Source organism: Peromyscus californicus, unplaced genomic scaffold, assembly GCF_007827085.1.
Source record: "Peromyscus californicus insignis strain IS unplaced genomic scaffold, ASM782708v3 Scaffold_16__1_contigs__length_79575227, whole genome shotgun sequence".
NCBI classification, from domain to species: domain Eukaryota; kingdom Metazoa; phylum Chordata; class Mammalia; order Rodentia; family Cricetidae; genus Peromyscus; species Peromyscus californicus.
In genome coordinates, this window is record NW_026294458.1 from 72,500,812 (window position 1) to 72,518,375 (window position 17,564).

Sequence of the window (17,564 nt, forward strand, 5' to 3'; positions counted from 1 at the left end):
TGTCAGATTTCATGAAGTGACTGATTTTTATCACTGACTTTATTATTTTATAGATGAAAATGGTGAAGGAAAGCCCAGAGTTTACCATTGGGAACCTGCAGCCACTGACTCTGTATTGTGTACAAGCCAGGGTACACTCGTTTGCCGTGTGGAACAAGAGCAGCAGCTTCAGTGAGACGCTGTGTAAGGAAACGAGGCCAGGTGAGAAGCTTCTGGATGTCTTCATGTAGCTAGAGGTGATAAACGTACTTCCTTTGGAGCTGGAGAGATGGCTCAGCGGTTAAGAGCACTGACTGCTCTTCCAGAGGTCCTGAGTTCAATTCCCAGCAACCACACGATGGCTCACAACCATCTGTAATGACATCTGGTGCCTCTTCTGGCCTGCAGAAAAAAAAAGTACTGCCTTGAGATTAGTGAAGAATTTCTTCTTTCTTCAAATGGTAGAAAATGTCCTTCCTGAACCACAGCAATCAGAAGTGAAGCCAGCCGAGTCCTCCATGGAACGCTCTTCTGCTCAGTTCAGTTCCTGTTTCCTGTTGCTGCTCCTCCTCCAGTGCTCACATGATCATTGTAGTTACTGCTGCTCCTCATCCAGTGCTTACATGATCATTGTAGTTACTGCTGCTCCTCATCCAGTGCTCACATGATCATTGTAGTTACTGCTGCTCCTCCTCCAGTGCTCACATGATCATTGTAGTTACTGCTGCTCCTCATCCAGTGCTCACATGATCATTGTCTGTAGTTACTGCTGCTCCTCCTCCAGTGCTCACATGGTCACATGTCTGTAGTTACTGCTGCTCCTCATCCAGTGCTCACATGATCATTGTCTGTAGTTACTGCTGCTCCTCATCCAGTGCTCACATGGTCATTGTAGTTACTGCTGCTCCTCATCCAGTGCTCACATGATCATTGTAGTTACTGCTGCTCCTCCTCCAGTGCTCACATGATCATTGTAGTTACTGCTGCTCCTCATCCAGTGCTCACATGGTCACATGTCTGTAGTTACTGCTGCTCCTCATCCAGTGCTCACATGATCATTGTAGTTAGTGCTGCTCCTCATCCAGTGCTCACATGGTCACATGTCTGTAGTTACTGCTGCTCCTCATCCAGTGCTCACATGATCATTGTAGTTACTGCTGCTCCTCATCCAGTGCTCACATGGTCACATGTCTGTAGTTACTGCTGCTCCTCATCCAGTGCTCACATGATCATTGTAGTTAGTGCTGCTCCTCCTCCAATGCTCACATGGTCACATGTCTGTAGTTACTGCTGTTCCTCATCCAGTGCTCACATGATCATTGTAGTTACTGCTGCTCCTCATCCAGTGCTCACATGGTTGCATGTCTGTAGTTACTGCTGCTCCTCATCCAGTGCTCACATGATCATTGTAGTTAGTGCTGCTCCTCATCCAGTGCTCACATGGTCACATGTCTGTAGTTACTGCTCGTTGACAGACACCCAGATCACTCACTGGTAACGTTTCTGTTCTCTAGTCTTCAGTGAGCTTGTGGAAATGCCCATGCTTTGGTCTGCTTTGTGTTTTAGTTCCCAGAGGTCACTGGCTTAGCCACAGAAGGCTCTGCCAGTTCTGTGGGGTCCAAGTCGTGCAAGAGCTAGGGACACCAGCTGATGGACCGACCCTCTGTTCATACGGGTCTTCTCTTCATCCGAGGCTCACTGCTCAGGACAGTCTTCAAGTGTGACTGTCACTGCCCACAGCAGTGTTTTAAGTGCTACCCAAAAAGGTTCTCAGGACACTGTTTCTCCTCTCCCATGGCTGGTCTCAGAAGAATGTGCTGATGCTGGCCAGATGGTGGTGGCGCACGACTTACTCCCAGCACTTGGGAGGCAGAGGCAGGCGGATCTCTGAGTTCAAGGCCAGCCTAGTCTACAGAGAGAGTTCCATGATAGCCAAGTTGCTACACAGAATAACCCTGTCTCGAAAAATTTTAAAAAATAAATAAAAAAGAATGTGCTGATGCTCTTATCATTTATGTGTTTTAGGAAATTCTTCCCAAATCTGGATTATGATTGCACTTAGCATTGTGATTTTTTCTGTCCTGGTCCTGGTTTTATATGCTGGGAGGAGCCTCCTGAAATACCTCAGTTGTGTGTACTTTTCATCCCCCAAGCCTCCCCCCAGTATTGAAGAGGTGAGTTTCTCTTCTTATCACCAGCTAGGAAATGGGGAGCAAATGTTTGGAGTCAACAGATGATCTGTGCTTTCTTGATGTCCAGAGAATAATCTGAGATGATGTGACTGTTTCTTCAGAATTCCAGTGATGTGGAAGCCTGGTATGGTAGTGCATGCCTGTAAAACTCCAGAAGCTGAGACAGGAGGATTGCAGTGAGTTTGAGGCCAGTGTGAGCTGAGTAGTCAGATCCTATCTCCAAAAACAAGACGAGGTTTTCAGAAACTCCAGGCCAGCCAGGCCTGCAGAGAGACCCTGTCACAGACCAGGTGTGATGGCATGCACCATTAACCTCAACTTAGGAGGCAGAGGCAGGTGGATCTCTGTGAATTTAGGGTCAGGCGGGGCTGCACAGTGAAACCCTGTCTCAAAAAAAAAGAAAATCTTAGAAACAATGGCTTAATGTGTAATAGCTGTTCTGTTCAGGAGTGATCTGCAGTAGCTGTATTTTGTTGCAAATGAGCACATTTAAGAATGTAGCAGCAAAAGTGGAAGTGGACAGCAGACAGTAGCAGAATCATCAATTGCACTTACGACAGCCCCAAGAAGTGACCGTGAAGCTCTGCCCCAGCAGTCACCTGGAGTCTCGATGCAGTCTAGGGCGCACATTTTCTCCATGAGTGAGGCTTCCCACTTCCTGTTCCCAGCACAGGCACTTGATGCCAGGGGATAAACACTAGTTACCTTGGTGTGCCTTCTTGCTCTTCTCCTGTGTCCTTGTCACGGGGTGAGGGGCTAGCATGCTGTAGGACGGTCAGTCTTGGAGGACACTTGAGATGAACATGTGTGAGTCTGAGACAAGGAGCCACCTGATTCCCATAGTCTGCTCTCTGCGGCACTTGACCATTCACTGGTGACGTATGTTGCAGTCGGAACAATGACTTGTCCCTGACCTCTTGCCGCATGTGTCGTACCGTTTGTTAGCTGTGTGCTTTTTCACACCATATCAGAAACGCCATTACCCTGTTATCCATCTGTCTTCACCTAGTCCCCTGGGTGAAGTCTCAGTGAAACCAAAACCAGGAGTTTCCTTTAATGGTGCATGAGTGTTTCGCTCAGGACTCCTGTGAGGTTAGCACCTTAAGTAATAGCACTGAGTGTGGAAGGGCTAATCCTCGAACCTGGGACCCAAGGGACGATCTGTTCCCCCCAGGGCAGGGCAGGCTGCGCTTGAGAAGTGGTGGGATCGAGAGGTCAGGCTTTGGATAAAGAGGTCCAGGGGAGTAGTTGATGACCATGCTGCCGTGTGAAAGTGAGCAAGATCTGTAAGAGGGGTCCCTGATACCGAGTTGTAAAAGGCAGGAAGCCCTCAGAGCTCAGCATTCACTTCCCGCATGCTGGAGTTTTAAATTCCCCTTGGTGCTCTGGGACTGACAGCCACGCTGTGAACAGAACCGGCTCCTTCCAGCTAGATCAGCAGGGAGATGTCATCTCTCACTTGTGCTTTTGAGTGCCGGTGAACCGGACGCTGTGACTTCCAAATGACCATGATCCCAGTGTCCCCACCCAGCCTGGACAGCTCAGTGTCTGTCTAAGCATTCTTCACAGACTTACCCAAAAAAGGCCTCAGCCTGGCAGTCTGCCTGAGCCCTCTGAGCCTTACGGTGCGGTGCTGAGTCTAGCTCTCTGTTGTAATGCACACGCCCAAAGGTAGGTCTGCTGCTGTTGGACATAAGAAAGCAAAGAAGTCAGAGCTAGAAAATCAGTTTCTATTGTAAACCTGTGCTCCTTTCCTTTTTTATCATTAGTTTTTCTCTGAGCCGTCTTCAAAGAACCTTCTGTTTCTGATGCCCGAGGAACACACCGAGAGGTGCTTCATCATTGAAAACACAGACTCAGTGACAGAAGAAAGCCAAGCATCCGAGGAAGATCACAGGAAGTACAGCTCCCAGACCAGCCAGGACTCGGGGAACTATTCGAACGAAGAGGGAAGTACTGGGAGTGACAGTGGTGCAGGGCTCAGGCCCTCGGACTGACCCGCCCACAGCGGGCTCTGCTGGAGATCCGGGTGGGCGGCCCTCCTGGGACCCGAGACCTTCAGAGCCCAGGCCAGCAGACGCGGCATCTCTCCACTGCTGACGCGGATGGCCACAGTCTGGAGTGATGTGCATTCGTCTGTGAGGAGGCAGGCTTGACTGAAGGTGGCTGCCATATCTGCTGACAGCTGGAATCCCAGGCTGCTGTTTTGTGCCGCAGGTGTGGCCCATGCTGCACATGCCATCTGGTGTTCTCTCTCTGTGTGTCATGTTCCTAGGGGATGTCTAGAACATGTCTAGAACTGCCGTAGCTCCTGAGGTGTCTCAGAGGTACTGTTGTCTACGCTAGCACTTCCTAACCCCTAACTGACCACAGCAGCGGCGTCCGACTAGAACTCAGAGGTCACTGAAGCCGTGGAGATCTCAGTGTGGCCTGGGGAGGCACGGTCCACTCTAGTGCGTGTGGATCTAGGAGATGCCTGTGACAGGACAGAAGTGACAGGACAGACGTGGGTCGTCAGTAAGTAAGCAGCAGCTCGTGAACTGGTGAGGAGGAAGACCACGTGCAGCCAGCCTTCTTATTAACGCCCTGTGTGCGTTTCAGTAGCCTCTCTGTGTTACTTTATATGGAGGCCGACCTCGCCTCTGTCCCCCAGTATTCGGGTCCCCCTTCTCAGCATCCACGTACTTAAAAAGTGTCACATAGTGAGGGGAGGAGGAGTTGGTTGCCTGGTGCTGTTTGCAGGTGCCTAGAATCCACTTCACAGTGATGCTCATGAGTATCTTCTGTAGGCAGGACATCTAGCAATCCCGGCAGCTCCAGGGTGGACTGTCAGTGCAGGCGTGACAGGACCCCAGCCTTGAGAGGAGCTGAGCCGCGTGGTGGCACACACCTGTAGTCCCAGCACTTGGGGACAGAGGCAGGCGGAGCTCTCAGTCCCAGGCCAAAGGAGCAGATGAGGATGACGGCTGTGGCCTCAGGCCCCATTGCCCTCTGCACTGTGACACTTTAACATTCCAACCCAGTGCTGCTCATCCTGTGTTCACCCGGGGAAGAGCTCCTTCTGACAAGATGGCCTGCAGGGAAACAAGGCCGTTAGGATGTGGGACGTGAAGGTGCAGACATTACGTGACACCAGTGAGGGTGGTCCCCCTTACAAGTGCAGACCCAGGTCTTCAGGGTGACAGCACCAGGTGAGGGGGGACTGCACTGTCCCTGGACTTGGCAGCTCCACCCGTGTGCTCTGTGGTGGTCTGCATGGTGCTTCCTAAGGGGTGCTGTGAGATGACAGGCTCTCCTGAGCAGTCATGGTGCTCAGGATGCCGTGCACGTGGAGAGATGCTCAGTGGTTAAGGGCACATCCTGCCCTTGCAGAGGACCAAGTGCAGTCCCCAGCTCCCACACTGTGCCTCACAACAGAGGGTGCAGCATGGGTTTCTGGTTGCCTCAGGCACTAGGCATGTGCACGGTGCACATACATACATGTAAGCAAGACCCCCATACATATAAAAGTCAAACCTTTTTTAGAAAAATAATTTAAAATCTAAAGAAAGAAATACTAGCAGGGCAGCGCTGGCACATGCCTTTAATCCCAGCACTCAGGAGGCAGGGGCAGGAGGATCTCTGTGAGTTCAAGGCCAGCCTGGTCTACAGAGCGAGTTCCAGGAGAGGCACCAAAACTACACACAGAAACCCTGTCTCAAAAAACCAAAAAAAGAAAGAAAGAAAAGAAATACTATGCACTTGAGGGCACCAACAAGCTGCCTGAGAAATATTGATAGTTAGAGAAGCCCGGCACCCCCTAAGATTAATGTGACGTGGTCTTGGTGATGTGCATGTGCAGATGTAAACAGTAACCGGCTGTGAACATCTACACGCCACCCACACAGGTGACCTGGCTGCATTCCATTAGGATTGCCAGAAAGCACCTATTAACAGTTGAGTCTGAAATTAGAGAGGCTGTTCTAGGTTAGAATCACTTAAAGACTGAGCAGAAATCCGTAACCCATAAAAAAGTTCATTTAAAAATAGGCCAGGCCCAATGGTGCCTGCTTGTTCCCTTGCCAGCTGCCGAGGAATGCGGGCCTGCCCGAGCCACATAGCAAGAGTGCATGGTGTGAGTGTGTACGGGTGTAGAGACGTGTGTGTTTGTGTATGAAATACAGAGCTCAGCAGGCTGACTTCCGACAGCCTCGTAGTTCTCTTGGGGCTGGGGGAGGTGTTCCCAAGCCCCCCCCCCCCCCCCCCCCCCCCCCCGACCACTGCAGCCTGTGTGCCCGGCCTGCACTTTCTCTGTGCCTGTCTCTCCTTTTGCGGAAGCTCCCAGCACGGACTAAGTTCCTCGCTGTGCCCCCAGCCCCTGTAATAGTGCAGGGCCCGGCACAGACAGGGCTCGGCAGCTACCGAATGAGTGAGATCTGAAATTGAGGCAGGTATTGATTCTGGTTGGTGGTGGAAGAAAATAATCGTGTTTCTATGTTTTGTTTCTATGCACCAAGTCTGTGTCTTGTCCTTTTGTAATTTGTCTGAGGCTCCTCTGCTGTCAAATGGTTTTATATAACAAACTGGAGCCAGAACTCTGGGTTTGGTGGGTGCTGTTGACCTGGGGTTCTGTGTGCCAGAGGTGCTCACAGCAGCAGGACACCGATGCCCTGTGGCCAGCATCCTGCAGATGGCTTCATGAGGTGAGCGGGGCAAGACTGTTGCACTCTGCTGTTCTGTATGCAAACTCCTGTCCCTTGCGAGTGTTTGTCCCTCACCCTCCATCTCACGCATCCTGAGGGCCCTTCTGCTCTGCTCAGGAGACTCGGGGTGAACGTGACTTGTATTGTCAGTTTCCTTCCTCACAGTGGAGGAAATAATAAACTCATCTGTATTCCTGAGAAGTGCCCTGTTACTTGGTGACAGTGACAGATCCCAGTTGCATTCAGGCTTTGGTTTTCGGTGCTCCTGACTCTTCCTAGGTGAACGTGAAGAACTGTCACCACCCAGGGTCAGGAACCAACAACAGACCAAAAAGAGGGTGCCAAGGGTGCCATCTAAGTCAGTGGTTCTCAGCCTGAGGGTCTGGACCTCTTTGGTAGTCGAATGACACTCACGGGGCTCTAATATCAGGTATCCTGGATACCAGATGTTTACGATTCATGACAATAGTGAAATTACAGTTATGAAATAGCAATGAAAAGAATTATGATTGGGGGTCACCACAACATGAGGAACTGTTTTTTGGTTTGGGTTTTGGTTTTTGGTTTTCAAGACAGGGTTTCTCTGTGAAATAGTCCTGTCTGTCCTAGAACTCACTCTGGGACAGGCTGGCCTCAGCCTCCCAAGTGCTGGGATTAAAGGTGTGCCCCACCACTGCCTGGCCTGTGAGGAACTATAGTAAAGGGTCGCAGCATTGGCAGGCTGAGAACCAGTGCCCGAAGTGTCACTTGCTGAGCCAGGGAGTTTATTCAGGGGTCTCACCCGGGCTCAGATGAGGACTCGAAAGCCGCATCTCAGAGCCCTTGTCTGACTTGCAGGCACTTCTGCTGGGGGTCTCCTCTTCCTTAAGCAATAGTTCCTGCTTTCGGAACCTCAGTGAGGGTTCTGGGATCCCATGACTTCCTGAGCCTTGAAGGTTTCCTAGCTTCCTAAATTTTGGAAGCTTCTCCTATCTTTCCAGGAGGGAATGTTTGAATTCATTACATTCGAAACTCACCCTGGGCAGTGGTGGCACATGCCTTTAATCCCAGCAGTCAGGGGGCAGAGGCGGGCGGATCTGTTGAATTCCCGGCCAGCCTGGTCTACAGAGTGAGTCCCAGGACTATTTCACAGAGAAACCCCATCCTTCTCTCTCTGTCTCACTTTGTGTGTCTCTGTCTCTCTCTCCTCCTTCTCCTCCTCTCCCACTCTCCTATGTCTGTGTGTCTGTCTGTGCTACATGTGAGCACACACTTGGGCATGAGTGTGAGCATGCAGGTGTCACAGTGTTCACACCTGCGCCCAAGTGTGGAGGTCTGAGTGGGACATGTGGCATCTGCCTCTGGCTCCACCTGTTCCCTAGACAGGCTCTCTCACTGAAGAGGAAGCTCGTGGTTCTGGCTGGGGTAGTTGACCAGTGAGCTCTGGGGATCTTCCTGTCTACCCCAATGCTAGGACTGAGCGTGAACAGTGGAGCCTGGCTTTTCTGGTAGGTGTGGAGGTTTGCGCTCAGTTCCTCATGCACGCAGACCAAGCACTCGCCCTGTGGACGGTCTCCCCGGACCACCTCTAGCTTTTCTTACAACCTCTCTCGGGCTTAGGGCGACCACAGAGTTACCAGTCTCGAGGGCAGCATAAATACATGTGCATTTGGATGACGGACTAGTTATATTAACAGGATAAACTATGTTTTTCTCTGAGAAGAAGAAAGGCAAGAAGGTGCTTCTTCCTAGTGGCCTGCAGGTCCCCGCCCTGTCTGGCCCACCCCCAACCCCCTCAGCCTGTCAGCAGAAGACATTCTGCAAAGGGGCTAATGATGGAAATGAAGAAAGGAGATTGGCAGGGTAGGTAGTCTGGCTTTGGGTGTGGAAGAGTAAATTGGGAAGAGGAGAGGAACCGAAAACACACCCCCACCTAAGTTTTCTGGATCCATCATGGAAGAAAAGAGAGAGATCAGTTGTATGTTCCTAACAGAAAGCCCTTTGTGGTGGTATTGTGTTCCCCCAAATATTGTGTACCCTAATAAACTTATCTGGGGTCAGAGAACAGAAAAGCCACTAGATGCTTAGGATAGGCAGTGGTAGCACACGCCTTTAATCCTAGCATTCCAGAGGCAGAAATCCATGTGTTCAAGGATACAGCCAAGCATGGTGACTCACGCCTTTAATCCCAGAAAGCCAGGCTTTAATCTCAGGGAGTGGTGGTAGAAAGCAGAAAGGTATATAAGGCGTGAGGACCAGAAACTAGAAGCATTTGGCTGGTTAAGCTTTTAGGTTTTGAGCAGCACAGTTCAGCTGAGATCCATTCAGATATGAAAACACAGAAGCTTCCAGTCTGAGGAAACAGGATCAGCTGAGAAGTTGGCCAGGTGAGGTTAGCTGTGGCTTGTTCTGTCTCTCTAATCTTCCAGTGTTCACCCCAATACTTGGCTCCAGGTTTGATTTTATTAATAAGAACTTTTAAGATTCATGCTACAGCCCTTTTTACAAGGTGAGTCCTAAATTACTTAAGAAGACGTGGTTGTTACTGTACCCCCTCCCCAATTTCACAGCGACGTTTAGTATTCTAGGGTTTGACTTACACAGACATCCATGGTCTGTGCAGGTCTGTCATCCACGGTGAGATTCCTGAGAACTGTCCCACGTTCACACGTGGAAGTCAGCTTTGCGCCCATCTGACCTGCAGTTCTGTGGAGCATGCTTCCTGGAAAGAGCATCCACCGCATTTTGCAGAGCACCTCCTTCCAAGACGGATCCTGAAAATAAAGATCCTTTTCCCCTTTCTTTCTCTGCTCTGCTGGAGACTTCAGCGCTGACTCGGCGACTGTTAATGCATGCTTATGCAAAGTCCATGCATTGACGGGGTTCGCCACTAGAGGGCAACAAGTCACCGTTTGGGCTCAGCTGGCCGTAAAAGGGTTGTTTGTCCTTTGTTTGGGGTTTGCTTCCTTGTTTTTCTTTCCTTTCCTTTCCTTTTTTGAGACAGCGTTTCTCAGTGTAGCCCTGGCTGTCCAGGAACTCACTCTGTAGACAAGGCTGGCCTTGGACTCAGAGATCCACCTGCCTCTGCCTCCCGAGTGCTGGAATTAAAGGTGTCCACCACCACTGCCTGGTGTGTGTTCGTTTCTTTGATGAGATAAGGTCTTACTGTGCAATCCTAGCTGGCCAAGAATTGACTATGTGGACCAGGCTGGCCTGGGGCTCACAGAGATCCTCCTGACCCTGAGTGCCGGGATTGAAGGCACGCAACACCAAGCCCTGCTTAAGGAAAAGATTCGTAAATGGCTGTCGTGATTGAAGGCAGTGTGTACCATGCAGAGTTGCCAGATGTAGTAAGTAAAAATAGGGAACACCCATTCCATCGAATTACATTTAAATTTCCTGTAAGTTTAGCCTGGATATTGGTGGGCTAGCCTTGGCTAGCCTTGCACTGAGCTCTGAATATACCAGCATACAGAGACAATTGGGACTTTTTGTATAAAAGCACCATTCCCTCTTTGAAATTGGGATTCTGCCACATAAACACGGACAAATTCCTGGGTTACATCTGAGTTTCAAATAATCTTTTAATGTAAACTTGTCCCACATAATATTGATTTAATCTCTCAACCCTGGTGAAAAATACCTAGACATAATTCTTGTCTGATATTTGGTTCTGATGTTAGGGTGGCTATTGTAGCTGCCTTTGGTTATTGTTTGCATTATGAATTCTCCCATTGTCCGAGGCTGGCTGTATTTTAGCATATATCAATTACATAAAATAATGGGTTTATTATGACACCTTTTCTTCGTTAGTTTATACAGGGTCTCCCATGGCTGAGGATGACCTTGAACTTCTGGTCCTCCTGCCTGTACCTTCAAGTGTCAAAATTATAAGCAAATGCCATCAGGCCCAGTTTGGGTGATGCTGGGTATCAAACCCAGCTCTTGGTACATGCGAGGCAAGCCTCTGCCAGCTAAGCTGCTTCCCCAGCCTTTTGATATTTCTATGTATGGATATAACATACCTTGATCATACTCACAGGGTGGGTACATTTAAGTTTACCTTATATTTGCATGTGTATCTGAAGATTCCTGCATGAGTGTAGGTGCACCACTGCAAGCTGGAGCCTTTGGAGGCGCTGGGCCCTGGAACTGGAATTTCAGGTGGTCGTAAAGCACCAGCCATGTGGGTGCTGGGACTCGAACCCTGGTCCTCTGGAACTGCAGCAGTGCTCTTAACCCCTGAGCCGTCTCCAACTAGGGTGGGTAGTTTTACAGAGCATCTCAGTTGACTTTGAATTGAAGTCAGGGTTAACCCCAAAACAAGCCAGGTGGTGGTGATGCACATCTTTAATCCCAGCACTCGGGAGGCAGAGCCAGGCGGATCTCTGTGAGTTCGAGGCCAGCCTGGGCTACAGAGCAAGTTCCAGGAAAGGCGCAAAGCTACACAGAGAAACCCTGTCTAAAAAAAAAAAAAAAAAAAAAAAAAAAAAAAGCCCTCCAGCTGGGGAACAAGAAAGAAACTGCCATCCCATGTGTTTAATACAGGGTTCCTTGGACCTGAAAAATGTCTGGACCCCTTGAAAGAACAAAGCTGCTTGGGCATCTCCCAGTGTCAGCAAATGATGTATAACGTGTTCTTTTTAAAAAAAATAATAAATAGGTTTATTTATTTTCATGTGCATTGGTGTTTTGCCTGCATGTATATATGTGTGAGGGTGTCAAATCCTTCGGAACTGGAGTTACAAGCAGTTGTGAGCTGCCAGCTGGGTACTGGGAATTGAACCTGGGTCCTCTCAAAGAACAGCCAGTGCTCTTAACTGCCAAGCCAACTCTCCAGCCCATAATGTGGTTCTGACAGAAAAAGAAAATTTTCAGTTTTCAACCCTTACACAACTATAAAACCAAACTTAACTTATAATCAAAACAAAATCTCAATGTTTATAGTAATGTTGTTTTGTAGAAATTTAAATTGCTACAGACCAAAGTCTGCTTGGAGTGAACGTTCTTGAGCTCCGCATGCTTGCCTCTCACATGCCCTACAATGAACTGATTAAGCTGTTTCTTTTTAGAATTTTGTTTTATGTGTATGAGCAACTGCCTGCATGTATGAAAGGGCAGTGTACATACCCGGAAACTCTCAGAGACCAGAAGAGGGCATTAGATCCCCAGGACTGGAGTTACAAAGGCTATGGCCACGATGCAGGTACTGGGAGCCAAACCTAGGTCCACTGCAAGAGCCATGTCCTCAAAACAAAAGAAAACAAAACCATGGCTGGAGAGATGGCTCAGTGGTTAGCATCTTTGAACACTGCTGCCAAAGTGAAAATTATAATCTCTAGAGGAGCGGTGGTTATTCCTCCCCTCAATAAAGTGAAGCTGAGGGGCACAGGCTTAAAGCTCGTGCTGTGCTTTGGTTCCTTACAAAGGGCTCTGTGCAGCCTGAGAAGGGAACATCTGAAGGTCTGTGTGCAGTGGGAGGGAGACAGCCAGGCTGAGAAGGGGGGGGTAGGTAGCTAGAAGGAGGGGGATGCAAGGTACAGGGGTGCAGGTGGACAGGAGGGGCAGAGGAGCAACTTCTGATGTTCTGTCCTGCACAGTAGGGTAGTAACTGGTTGGAAAATATCAGTTATAATTTCCAAACAGCTGGCAGAGTGTTTAGAACGTCCCCAACACAAGGCAATGGTAAGTGTTCACAGCCATGGAGGTGCTTGCCCTGACTGGATCCTGCTGTGGGATGTTCTGTATGTCAAATGTGTTGCTGATTAGTCAATAATTAAAACACTGATTGGCCATTGGCTAGGCAGAAAGTGTAGGCGGGACAAGGAGGAGAATAAAGCTGGGAAGTGGAAGGCTGAGTCAGAGAGACACTGCCAACTGCCATGATGAGAAACAACAGCATGTGAAGATGCTGGTAAGCCACAAGCCATGTGGCAAGGTATAGATTAATGGAAATGGATTAATTTAAGCTGTAAGAACAGTTAGCAAGAAGCCTGCCACGGCCATACAGTTTGTAACCAATATAAGTCTCTGTGTTTATTTGGTTGGGTCTGAATGGCTGTGGGACTGGCGGGTGTGAGAGAGATTTGTCCTGACTGTGGGTCAGGCAGGAAAACTTAAGCTACAAATGGCGTCCAACGTGGTGGCAAGAGTTTCCACCTAAAACCTAAGAAAAGATTCTAAAACGGAGCTAAAACAGCTTCCTAATTGTCTCTCTCAAATGAGCAGCAGCTGCCGGTTTGAGCTACTGGTGGGTTCCTAGAGTGCGTGCTCAACCTGCAGTATGGCGGGAATGAGGCCTCTGCAAGTGGCACATTAAGCTACATGGTGGATTTAGCCTTTGCTAGTACAAAACAAAAAAGGGTTTCTGGGCTACTTGCTGCTTGGATAAAAGCATAGACCCATGATAGCTCCCAGAGCTGGCGGTAACCACAGCCATGTTGGGAAGCTGAGGTGGGCGGAGCCAGCAGCCACAGCTGCTGCAGTTTAAGGCAATAGATTCACAATGAGACAGATTCAGATGTAATAGTTTACAATGTGTGTAAAAGATACGTAGGCTTGAAAGAGACAAAAAAGATGATAAATAGAGTTATAGAAACAAATACATAGTTTTAAAAATAAAGTCTTTAAAGAGACAGTAAAATTAATATAAAAAATAAGCCACGTAAAAATGGATATTACACAGAGAATCTGCATTGTGTTGTCTTTGGGACTTTTAACTGCAGAAAAACATTTGATTGTAAAAGCTGTTGAGTTATGCCAAAATGTATATTTTAAAGGTACCTTGACTTCAAAATTTGGATATAAGGATATGTTACTTTGGAAAGGAGACTCTGCTTTTGTTTCCACAGAAAGCCAGAGGCTATGGATTTGTTCCAGATTAAGACACATCAGGTTTGACCAGCCAAGACCCCCTGAAAGGTCTCCGATGACACCATGGCCCAGATGATCCAACATCCAGAATGGTTTGAAGGCAACTGGCTCAGACGATACACCCTCATGGACTATTCCATAATCCTAAAATATTCTTTGTTTCCCCATAAGATACAGCGCCCCCCTCCAGCAGGAAGTAGTAAGAGAAGCTACGCCCAAATTCCCAAATTGTATGTAATTTTACTTTGTTAAGGTTAAAACCTTCCTTTTGAAAAAAAAAAGGGGGGGGGGGAAGTGCTGTGGGATGTTCTGTATGTCAAATGTGTTGCTGATTAGTCAATAATTAAAACACTGATTGGCCATTGGCTAGGCAGGAAGTGTAGGCGGGACAAGGAGGAGAATAAAGCTGGGAAGTGGAAGGCTGAGTCAGAGAGACACTGCCGCCATGATGAGAAACAACAGCATGTGAAGATGCTGGTAAGCCACGAGCCATGTGGCAAGGTATAGATTAATGGAAATGGATTAATTTAAGCTGTAAGAACAGTTAGCAAGAAGCCTGCCACGGCCATACAGTTTGTAACCAATATAAGTCTCTGTGTTTATTTGGTTGGGTCTGAATGGCTGTGGGACTGGCGGGTGTGAGAGAGATTTGTCCTGACTGTGGGTCAGGCAGGAAAACTTAAGCTACAGGATCCCTACACTTCACATACATGTATTGAAATGTCACATTACAACACATACATATAGCTATCTATTGTTATCATGCATCAGTTGTTTTCTTTTTCTCAGTACTGGGGGTTGAACCCAGGGCCCCAGGCACACTGCTGTCTGTCTAGCACTGAGCCATGTCCCCAGGTGTGTATACGCTAGAGTTGGGGGTCAGACCCAGGGCCTCCTGCATGCCAGTCCACACTCTGCGGACTGAGCTTGTCATGCAGCCGGTCTGACTCTTGAACAGTCTCCCCAGGTTTTATCATGAATTGTCACTGTTTTTCTTATTTTGGTTAAAGTTGAATGTTAGCAAATCATCTGAGTCATACACAAAATAAGTCCAAAAATGAAAGGAATAAAACCTAGATATGCCAAGGTTAAAGGCTAGTCAATGAAAAGAAAAATGCCAGGTGTGTGTGTGTGTGTGTGTGTACATGCATGTGGGTGTGAGTGCACACGTGACATGTGGAAGTCAGAGGATGCCTCGGTTGTCATTCCTCAGGCACCACCCACATGGTGATTGACTTTTTCTTACGTGTATGAATGTTTGGCGTGCGCATATGTTTGTGCACCACATACCCCAGGAGGTCAGAAGAGGGCATCAGATCCCCCGGACTATGGAGTTATGGATGGTTGTAAGCCACTATGTGGGTGATAGGGATCAAACCCAGCTCCTCTGCAGGAGCAACAAGTATGGTTAACCACTGAGCCATCTCTCCAGCCCCTCTATTTGTTCTTGAGATAGTCACTCACTGGCCTGGAACTCACCAGGTAGACTAGGCTGGTTGACCAGTAAGCCTCAGAGACCCACTCGTCTCCATCCCTCCAGCACTGAGATTCCAAGCACACACCACTACACAAGGCTACTAGCTTGGAACTCACCAAGTAGGCCAGGCTGGTTGACCAGTAAGCCCCAGAGACCCACCTATGTCCATCTTCCCAGCACTGAGATTCCAAGCACACACCAGCACACAAGGCTTTTTTATGTGGGCTCGGGGGATTGAACTCAGATCCTCATGCTTGTATGCAGCACTTTGCTCCCTGAGCCATCTCCAGGTCCTGAAGCGCTGTGTTTTTAACGGGAGAATACATAGGGCAGCGCCCCCCCCCCCCCCCCCCCCCCCCCCGTTCGTCTCTTTGTCTTTGGTTCTCATACATTGTTTTCTTGTCTCTGCAGTCTATTCTCTTATCAGCCCAGAGTAGAGGTGTGGAATTTTGTCGTCGTGCATTGTATTTTAAAGTGAGCATGTACTCGTCCCCAGACCTTTACTGATGTGAACATGAAGCAGATATTTCCCTGTTGCCCTTAGCCAGGGAAGAAAATGAATGCAATATTTACACTGAGAAGCAGGATGAGGAAATTGGATACACGATGACTTTAAACATTTTAGGTGTTGACGCTGGACATGGTGTTGAAAGCTCCTAATCCCAGCACTTGGGGGGCAGAGGCAGGGGGATCAGGAGTGCAAGGTCAGTGTCAGCTTTATCAATACCCTGTCTCAAAAAACAAAGCAAAATAACAAATTAATTGCTTGATTCATTTAATTTTAAAAAGGAGGCAGGGATACAGCTCAGTTAGTAGAGAGCTTGCCTAGCATGCCCGAAGCTCTGGGTTCTATCCCAACCATAAAACAGGCATAATGGTATGTGCCTGCAATTCCAGAACTCAGGTAGAGGCAGGAGGATCAGTTCAAGGTCATCCTTGGCTACATGACTCTTTCTCAAAAAGGGGGATGGAGAGAGTTACATCTTTAAACATGGTGCTTACTGTCCCTATAAAAGAACTTTGGCTGGTAGCGGTGGCACACGCCTTTGATCCTAGCACTTGGGAGGCAGAGCCAGGCAGATCTCTGTGAGTTCGAGGCCAGCCTGGTCTACAGAGCAAGATCCAGGACAGGCACCAAAACTACAAGGAGAAACCTTGTCTCAGAAAAAAAAAAAAGTGTGTGTGTATCCTTTACATTTTAACTAACATCTACAATATCTCCTGAGAAGTTCAGGTAGTTACAAAGGCTGTCCTTTCCAGTGGGTTGTAATAGTCACATTTTAAAATAAACTTACTTAGGACATGGTGAGAAGAGAGGCTGGAGGGGGAGGGGTTCAACCAAACTTAGGATGTATGAGAAGCCATAAGGAAACCTGCTTTTTGCCCAGCTGATTAAGAAATAGAAGCAAGGCTGGGCGGTGGTGGTGCACGCCTTTAATCCCAGCACTTGGGAGGCAGAGGCAGGCGGATCTCTGTGAGTTCGAGGCCAGCCTGGGCTACAGAGTGAGTTCCAGGGAAGGCGCAAAGCTACACAGAGAAACCCTGTCTTGAAAAACAAAAAAAAAACAACAAAAAAAAGAAATAGAAGCAAAAACCAATTAGTTTGAGCATAGTCGCCCGTGAGTGGATACAGGTACTCTCAGAAGCCATGGATCACTAAATGAAAACCTCACCGCCAGGGCAGCAACCTCCCTAGGAGTTGAGGCCCCAACACAATACAGGCAGGTGGCCAGTGCTGTTGGCTGCCCGGCGGTGCTAGCTGGTAGAACTCTGGTGCTGAAGCCACCACAGGCCCTGGTCACAGGACCCAAATCCAGCTAGAACTGGCCTGGAAGCTTCCTCCCTGGAGATTACCCCTCTGCGCCACCCGCTGCTGTACATGCAGGCTGCTGTCGGGAGAGCTGGGGGCCATGGTCTTACTCAGCAGAGCTGGGGTCCATGGTCTTACTCAGCTGTGGACCCTTATGCGGCTCACCTGACTGGCCATGCCCTACTGGTTCCAGAGTGGCAAGTTAATTGTGCTCAACTTCGACTTGATTGTCAGCGTGCTTGGATATGAATTCAGTGAGTAAGGTGCCGCAATGCAGTGCACTGTACAGCCGCCATGCTGGGCTCAGAGGCGAAGGTCTTGGTCCCTACCTGCCTGGGTGTTGCCAAAAAACAGCCAGGGATGCCCTCAGCATCCTCAGAAGTGCCTCACCGAGGAGCTCTGACTTAGCCTCTCTGGGGACACCCTGAGGGCCATCCTGGATCTTTGTCTCCCCAGTCTTGCTTCCCCCGCCCCTTGTCCCGCACCCCACCCCTGCTTCCTTGCAGAGTTCACCTCAGAGAACGCATTACTACACTTCCTGCATGTCAACCTTAGCACTGGGGGCTTACCCA

General features: G+C 48.8%; 1 protein-coding gene across 2 annotated transcripts in view; it reads left to right on the forward strand.

Moving 5' to 3' along the window:
* Positions 1-11,516, forward strand: part of Ifnar1 (interferon alpha and beta receptor subunit 1) — a 34,398-nt gene extending 22,882 nt beyond the window's left edge. For both annotated transcript variants that reach the window (XM_052741165.1, XM_052741166.1), the window contains exons 9-11: positions 54-201; positions 2,005-2,153; positions 3,941-11,516. In XM_052741165.1, the coding sequence (XP_052597125.1) occupies positions 54-201; positions 2,005-2,153; positions 3,941-4,168 (525 nt within the window). In that variant the 3' untranslated portion in view covers positions 4,169-11,516. The remainder of the gene's footprint in view (positions 1-53; positions 202-2,004; positions 2,154-3,940) is intronic.
* Positions 11,517-17,564: the final 6,048 nt, after the last annotated feature.